This window comes from Rhagoletis zephyria, unplaced genomic scaffold (assembly GCF_001687245.7).
Source record: "Rhagoletis zephyria isolate East Lansing unplaced genomic scaffold, Rhagoletis_zephyria_1.1 Rzeph_scaffold_20990, whole genome shotgun sequence".
Taxonomy (NCBI): Eukaryota; Metazoa; Arthropoda; class Insecta; order Diptera; family Tephritidae; genus Rhagoletis; species Rhagoletis zephyria.
Genome location: NW_016178048.1, coordinates 1 through 8,093, shown reverse-complemented (window position 1 = coordinate 8,093; position 8,093 = coordinate 1). Strand labels below are relative to the sequence as shown.

Sequence of the window (8,093 nt, the reverse complement as noted above, 5' to 3'; positions counted from 1 at the left end):
CCGAAAGCCATCGTCTATGGCGGTGGCGTCGGCTGGAGTGAACTCCAGCAACAACTCGGGGACGGGCGTCGGAGACGATGACGCCGCCATGACGGAGAACTCCTTCAACTGTTCGGAGTACGATGCCGACAACTATGATATTTGCACCGGTGGCACTGTCGCCGCCACCAAGAAGGACAAGAACGTCTTTCAGCGAGTCTGGTAAATCGACAACAGCAGCATCAGCAGCTTTACAATTCTACACCACAGATCACACTTTCTAGTCAAACTGTGCACAAATCTACTTGACCGATATTTTTTTATTTTTATACACTTTGTACAGACACCAACGTTGCCATTCAGTTTTTTGACACTTTTTGTACATTTTCTCTTCTCATTTTTCAGCTGCTACCTTTCAGCTTTTTACCTGTACGATATACCTTTACACAGTTGTAGCCACATTCAGCGAGCTTTGTGATGCCAGAGAAGATTCCCTCAATTCCCCCTTTTCTCAACCGCCAAGAACTGTCCTGTAAATAACTTTCTGTACAACTGCCCACTATTGACAACTATGCATTTATACATTCACACACACAGACTGGTGATGATGTACAAAACTGTTTTTCTAAATAATAAAAAAGCACACTTTTACACTGACTAACTCGGCGATAGCGTAGCGTGGCGAGGAAACTTTTCCACTGCAATAGTAGTCGTCGTCGACGACGACAATGAGGATGAAGGTGGTGGTGGTGGCGGTGGTGGGGCAAGAGACATTGCGCGCCCAGCGAAATTTGAACTGATAGAGGCAAGGAGAGAAAACGAGAGAGAGAGAGAGAGAGAGACTCTGATGATGCGCGTAGCAATCGAGCTCGACGAGCTGCTTTCCTCCTCGGTGGAGGGAAAGGGCAAAGCAACTGCAGTAATAGAGAGACTGTAGTCGTAGTACTCTGTGCCTCTGTGCCAATCATCATCATCATCCTCTTCCCCCTTTGCCTTTGCCAGCTGCACTATGAGCAAGAATGACTGGAGGGAAAGAGAAAGATCTTCGGTGCTGGTGAGTAGTCGTCATCGGTGGCGGTGGTGGGCCTGGGCAGGTGGCGGTGTTGGGGGCGAACCAGTCGAGCTGGCTACTACGAGCACTGGCGCCTGAAAAGGGATACTCAGGCGCGCTAAGGCAGGAGGAAAGAGAGAGAGAGAGAGAGAACTACTGCTCCTCGGCGATACTTGCCAATCTAATACAATGGGAGAGTGCTGCAGCAGGGCAAAGTTCAAATCACGTCATCTTGACCTCTTACGGCTACGACTTTACCCGAAAAAGGTTTGGCGGGCACTCCCACTTTTGGATTTCGAGCAGGACCCGAGAAAGCTGCCCCCAAAGGGGGGCCGGTGGTTGGGCAGCACCGCCCACACTGGAGGCGCTGCTGCCCACCTTCAGTATGGACTTCAGCGCAGCCACCAAGCGTCATCCAGCCTCTGAAGAGGTCAGCTTTGCTGTTTCAGAAACCTCTGGTTCTACTCAAAAGTTGAACATTTGGCTTTCACTCGAGATGATCTTGAAGCGAGCTAATGCGAGCACACTGAAAAGTAGCCAAATCCAAACTTCCGCTAAGTGGCTGGTCCCCTGAGCCGCAGAGTGAGCGCATGTGCAACCTACACAGTAGCAGAAGCAGCAGCAGAAGCAGCAGCAGCAGTAGNCGGCCGCCCACCACCACCACCACCAGGGGGAAGAAAGTAACCGCTGGCAGAAGCAGCTGCAGCTCCCCCGACTCTGCCTCTCTGTCCGCGCTTCACTGGCAGACCACCGTCTCTCTCTCTCTCTCTCTCTCTCTCTCATTTCTCTTCATATTATTTCGAAGTGGATCAGAAGTTGTCAGAAGGGTCTGGGGCTGTGATTCACCGCCATCAACTGCGACGACGACGACCACGACCACGACGACGACGATCTTCCTCGAAGCCTCCTCCTGCTGTTCACCCGCCCGAGAATTCGCCTGCGACGCCACTCGATTCTCTCATCTGAGCCTCATTGCGAATGCAGGAGTTCAGCAGACGCTCTCCCGAGTGACCATCCACCAGTGTGCACATTCAACATCCAGCACTCAGCAGTCCAATGATGAACAGCACCAACCAAATGGCTGCGGCTTTTCAGAGTAAGTTCTGTTGGTGGATTCTTTTTTCCGATGTGTGTTTACCTCGAAGCCGCCACTCTTTTTCTGGACACATGAGCGCGGCACACGAGCTCTGGATGGCGCAAGTGTCTGTGTGCCTGTGTGTGTGCCTTGCAGCGCTGCACCATTCACCCCTTTTCTATTGATGATGATGATGATTTGAATTGCTTCCCCCCCCCCCTCAAATTGTGCTTCATCTTACTCATTTCCATTTGGTATCTCTTTCCATTATTATTATTCCCAGGCCTAGCCGAACTGTCGCACAGGGAATACCAAGCAGGCGACTACGAGAACGCCGAAAGGCACTGCATGCAGCTATGGCGCCAAGATCATCAAAACACTGGCGTTCTGCTGCTTCTCAGCTCAATCCACTTCCAGTGCAGAAACTTTGAAAGGTACTTTTCGTGTTTTTTTGTAGTTTTGAATTCGTTTTAAACAATTTTGTTCGATTCTCTTCATCATCATGTTAAAGGTCGGCGCACTTTAGCAACTTGGCCATTAAGCAGAATCCGCTACTGGCCGAGGCGTACTCTAATCTTGGCAATGTGTACAAAGAGCGCCATCAGTTGAAGGAGGCTCTGGACAACTACAAGACGGCAGTTCGCCTGAAGCCTGACTTTATTGATGGATACATTAATCTGGCGGCGGCACTTGTTGCGGCCGGTGAAATGGAACAAGCCGTTCAGGCTTACGTCTCAGCACTGCAATATAACCCGGTAAGTGTACTGACAGTCAAATTGGTGCCAACTTTCTGTACTCACTGTATTTCTGCNACGTCTCAGCACTGCAATATAACCCGGTAAGTGTACTGACAGTCAAATTGATGCCCACTTTCTGTACTCACTGTATTTCTGCTGTTNGGACAACTACAAGACGGCAGTTCGCCTGAAGCCTGACTTTATTGATGGATACATTAATCTGGCGGCGGCACTTGTTGCGGCCGGTGAAATGGAACAAGCCGTTCAGGCTTACGTCTCAGCACTGCAATATAACCCGGTAAGTGTACTGACAGTCAAATTGGTGCCAACTTTCTGTACTCACTGTATTTCTGCTACATTCACCCTAGGATCTGTACTGTGTTCGAAGTGATCTGGGAAACTTGTTAAAGGCTTTAAATAGACTGGACGAAGCTAAGGTACATATTCGCGTTCACGACAAACCTTTCTTCTTCTAATTTTAGTGCATGTTAACTTTAATACACTAACCCTCTTGTGCATGTTAATCTTATTCGCGATCACTGTCCTGAAAATGATTCACTTGATTGTTGCAGAGCTGGTTTTAAACTCCTATTTACCTATTATATTGCTCCCCTCCTGCTGCTGCTGCTGCTTTTGCGAATAGTAGGCAATCTGCTGCGATTCTGCTGCGAATCACCGAACTAGAAGGCGTCACACTTTCTGTTGCATTTTTGCTGCGAATTTTGTCGTTGCGCTGCCGCAACACAACTTTCAAGGGCAACACATTTTGCGCTGCATAGGAAAAAGCTCTGTAACTCGGCGCGAGTTACAGATCTGCGAGCACAAATTGTCTTCCGAGCGCGCGCGTAACCTTTACTTTGACCTGAATGTTTTAACCCCCTAGCGCACCTCTTGTGTTTGCTTACACCTACCTTTACTACACACCACTGCTACTGCCAACAATCAAGTGAATCATCACCCGAATCTGCCGAAAAGTGCAGCCGTCAGATTATGCACAGGAAGTTTTGAGATCCCCTTTAGTTTTTGTTAGCCTTTAGCCTAGCCTAGCCTAGCTTCCTTGATCTGATCTGATGCGTCAGACAGGGCATTGAAAAAAGAGTGCCAGTCAGCTTATTACCCACTACAGGGACACTAGCTACGATGCTCGGCAAGAGAATGCCCAGTATTGCACCAGTTTTGCCAAACCCCCCTCCACTTCCCTCTCCCCTCTCCTCCCCTAACAATTGAGGTCCACCTTGTTTTCTCTTAAAATGCCCATTTTAAAAGACACGAGGTCTTCCAAAATATTGAACCGTTTCTTAATAATCAATTTCTTTTCTTTCTTTTTCTCGATGTTAAGACTTTTTACAGTTGTAAAATGACCCACCTTCGCTCTCAAAGGTACGGTAAAGTATTCCAGGGTCAAAGAAGAGTTGTAAAAAACAAATAGTGATGCGGGGGTGTTCATGTCAATCAATCAATCGCAAGTCTACCACATGGTGAACACACACACGCACACACATGCGATGTTCAATGTCTCACGGTGTGGTCATTGGATGTCTCACTTTGCGCCTTTCCATTCTTTGCCGTCGCACTCTTGGAGACGATTTGCCCAGATACACACTCACGCACACTGTGACACGCACTGTCCAATGGTGTAAATCGAAGTGGTAATGATTGCTGTGTTCTTAGCCGTTCACCTCACTCTGTCTCTCTGCCCTGAACGATCTCCCCCCTGCTCTCCTCCTGCAAACAGCCGACTGCACCGAACTACAACAATGCCACTCTCGTTGTCCACTCGGTCGTGTCAACTGTTCTTCGCTGTGTGTGTGTGTGTCTTCTTCTCGACATCACTTGCGGGGAAATGTGTGGGGGACGTTGATGACTGGTTCATTTTCTTTTGCACAGCCATGAGATCAAGCGTTTTGCGCGATGCGACTGCGAACAATTACGAACAATTGCGCNTGTGTGTGTGTGTGTGTGTGTCTTCTTCTCGACATCACTTGCGGGGAAATGTGTGGGGGACGCTGATGACTGGTTCATTTTCTTTTGCACAGCCATGAGATCAAGCGTTTTGCGCGATGCGACTGCGAACAATTACGAACAATTGCGCGACCTTGCGAGCGATTCTCGAGAATGTGCGCGCGCTTTCTCGAGGCGGCGTCACTTAGTTTTGGGGCCTTGCGCTGTGCTCCAAAATTGCGGCGTAGATTGCGCATGCGATGCTTGCGGCGGCGATTGCATACTGCGGCGGCGGCGATGATGGCAGCGGCGAACGATCAAAATGGCTGTGCATGGCTGTCAACAATTTTGATTGCTGCAAGTGCGCACCACACGGCTTGGTGAATACTATTTAACTGTTTTCTTCTTTCTTCTTCTTCTTCGTCTCCCCCTCCTCCTCCTCCACCACAAATACCTTTTACTTTTCTCTTTCACATGTATAAAGGCTTGCTACCTGAAGGCAATTGAGACTTGTCCCACTTTTGCCGTCGCCTGGAGCAACCTGGGATGCGTCTTCAACGCACAGGGTGAAATATGGCTTGCCATTCATCACTTTGAAAAGGTACAGTACCTTGAATTTTTTTCTAACTTAATCACCGTTCACACAGACTGAATGACACCTTCGTGACACTTTACTAATTGCCTTTTTGGTCGTGTTTTTTCTGCTCATAGGCCGTGGCGCTGGATCCCAACTTTCTCGATGCCTACATCAACCTGGGCAATGTGCTGAAGGAGGCGCGCATCTTTGACCGGGCCGTCTCCGCCTACCTGCGCGCGCTGAACCTCAGCCCGAACAATGCCATCGTCCACGGGAACCTCGCCTGCGTCTACTACGAGCAGGGCCTCATTGACCTCTCCATTGACACGTACAAGCGGGCGATTGAGCTGCAGCCCAACTTTCCCGACGCGTACTGCAACCTGGCGAACGCTCTGAAGGAGAAGGGCCAGGTGAGCGAGGCGGAGGAGTGCTACAACACGGCGCTGAAGCTCTGTCCGACGCACGCCGACTCGCTGAACAACCTGGCGAACATCAAGCGCGAGCAGGGCTACATTGAGGAGGCGACGCGGCTGTACCTGAAGGCTCTGGACGTCTTCCCCGAGTTTGCCGCCGCCCACTCGAATCTGGCCTCGGTGCTGCAGCAGCAGGGAAAGCTGCACGAGGCGCTGGGCCACTACAAGGAGGCGATTCGCATCTCGCCCTCCTTCGCCGACGCCTACTCCAACATGGGCAACACGCTGAAGGAGATGGGCGACGTCTCGGGGGCGCTGCAGTGCTACACCAGGGCCATTCAGATTAATCCGGCTTTCGCCGATGCACATTCCAACCTGGCGTCCATTCACAAAGACTCCGGAAACATTCCGGAAGCCATTGGCTCCTATCGAACTGCTCTCAAGCTGAAGGTAATTGCACTCTCGACTACTATTGCTACTGTCTAGAAGTGGGCTCTTATGTCGGTTTTGTCTGTTTTGCTTTGCAATTCTCCCCAATATAGCCCGAGTTTCCCGACGCCTACTGCAACCTGGCGCACTGCCTGCAGATCATCTGCGACTGGAGCGACTACGAGAACCGCATGCGCAAGCTGGTGGCCACGGTGGCCGACCAGCTGGAGAAGAATCGCCTGCCCTCGGTGCACCCCCACCACTCGATGCTCTACCCGCTGTCGCACGACCAGCGCAAGGCCATTGCCGCCCGGCATGCCGCCCTCTGCTACGAGAAGATTCAAATTCTCCACAAGATGCCGTACAGCTTCAAGAAGGAGCCCGCCAGGCGACTGAAGATCGGCTACGTCAGCTCCGACTTTGGCAACCACCCGACGTCGCATCTGATGCAGTCGGTGCCGGGCATGCACGACCGCGACATGGTGGAGATCTTCTGCTACGCCCTCTCGCCGGACGACGGCACCACCTTCCGGTCGAAGATCGAGTCGGAGAGTGACCACTTCGTTGATCTGAGCGCGGTCGCCTGCAACGGCAAGGCCGCCGACCGCATCTTCAGCGACGGCATTCACATTCTCATCAACATGAACGGCTACACGAAGGGCGCTCGCAATGAGATCTTTGCCCTGCGCCCGGCGCCCATTCAGGTGATGTGGCTCGGCTACCCGGGCTCCAGCGGGGCGCCCTTCATCGACTACATCATCACCGACAAGGTGACGTCGCCCGTGGAGCTGGCCAGCCAGTACTCGGAGAAGCTCGCCTACATGCCGGACACCTTCTTTGTCGGCGACCACCGGCAGATGTTTCCGCATCTCATTGAGCGCGTCCTCCTCCTCGACCGATCGCCCACCGACGGCTCGGATGGTGACGGAGACAACAAGGAGCGCCTGCCGGACACGGTGTCCATCGTCAACGCCACCGATCTGTCGCCGATCATCGAGAAGGCCGACGTGAAGAAGATTCGCGAGGTGGCGGTGGTCACCACGGCCTCCACCACCGCCATCAACACCTCCGTCACGGAGAAGGTGGAGGTGGTGAAGACCATCGTCGAGCTGCCCACCACCCAGATGGTGCAGGCGATGATCAGCAATGGGCAGATTCAGACCTCGGTGAACGGCCTGGTGGTGCAGAATGGCCTGGCGACGACGCAGATCAACAACAAGGCAGCTACTGGTAAGTGTGTTTGGCAAAGTTGTTGTTGTTGTTGTTGTTGTAGTAGTCGGCGAGTTTTAATTGTACACTTTGTGTTTGCAGGCGAGGAAGCTCCCACCGCTATTTTGGTGACCACCCGCCAGCAGTATGGCCTGCCGGAGGACGCCATCGTGTACTGCAACTTTAATCAGCTCTACAAAATTGACCCGAAAACACTCAAATCATGGGTTAAGGTAAGCTAATTGGGAGGGGGTGGCAAAAATGGGCAATTCTCACTAATCCAATCTTTCTGTTGCAGATTCTGAAGGACGTACCCAACAGCGTCCTCTGGCTGCTACGCTTTCCCGCCGCTGGCGAGGCGAATGTGCTCGCCCTGGCGCAGTCCTACGGACTGCCACCCGGGCGGATTGTCTTCTCCAATGTGGCCGCCAAGGAGGAGCACGTTCGCCGGGGGCAACTGGTGGACATTTGCCTGGACACGCCGCTCTGCAACGGCCACACCACCGGCATGGACGTCCTCTGGGCGGGCACGCCGATGGTGACGCTGCCCGGGGAGACGCTCGCCTCCCGAGTGGCCTCCTCGCAGCTCACCTGCCTGGGCGTCCCTGAGCTGATTGCCAAGTCGTACCAGGACTACGAGAACATTGCCATTCGCCTGGGCAACGATCGCGACTAGTAAGTG

At 52.3% G+C, this 8,093-nt stretch overlaps 1 protein-coding gene across 1 annotated transcript; it reads left to right on the top strand.

The window, feature by feature from the left end:
* Positions 1-2,107: 2,107 nt before the first annotated feature.
* On the top strand, positions 2,108-8,087 carry LOC108380970 (UDP-N-acetylglucosamine--peptide N-acetylglucosaminyltransferase 110 kDa subunit-like). The gene is made up of 9 exons (XM_017637374.1): positions 2,108-2,126; positions 2,389-2,539; positions 2,617-2,860; positions 3,211-3,279; positions 5,268-5,384; positions 5,495-6,223; positions 6,316-7,432; positions 7,514-7,644; positions 7,710-8,087. The coding sequence occupies exons 1-9, from the start codon at positions 2,108-2,110 to the stop codon at positions 8,085-8,087; spliced, it is 2,955 nt and encodes a 984-aa protein (XP_017492863.1).
* The last annotated feature ends 6 nt before the right edge of the window (positions 8,088-8,093 follow it).

Excerpts from the sequence above, each read along its gene's own strand:
- LOC108380970 (XM_017637374.1), top strand. Across the intron at positions 2,540-2,616 it reads CAGTGCAGAAACTTTGAAAG|GTCGGCGCACTTTAGCAACT; the intron begins GTACTTTTCGTG and ends ATCATGTTAAAG. Across the intron at positions 7,433-7,513 it reads CAACAACAAGGCAGCTACTG|GCGAGGAAGCTCCCACCGCT; the intron begins GTAAGTGTGTTT and ends TTGTGTTTGCAG.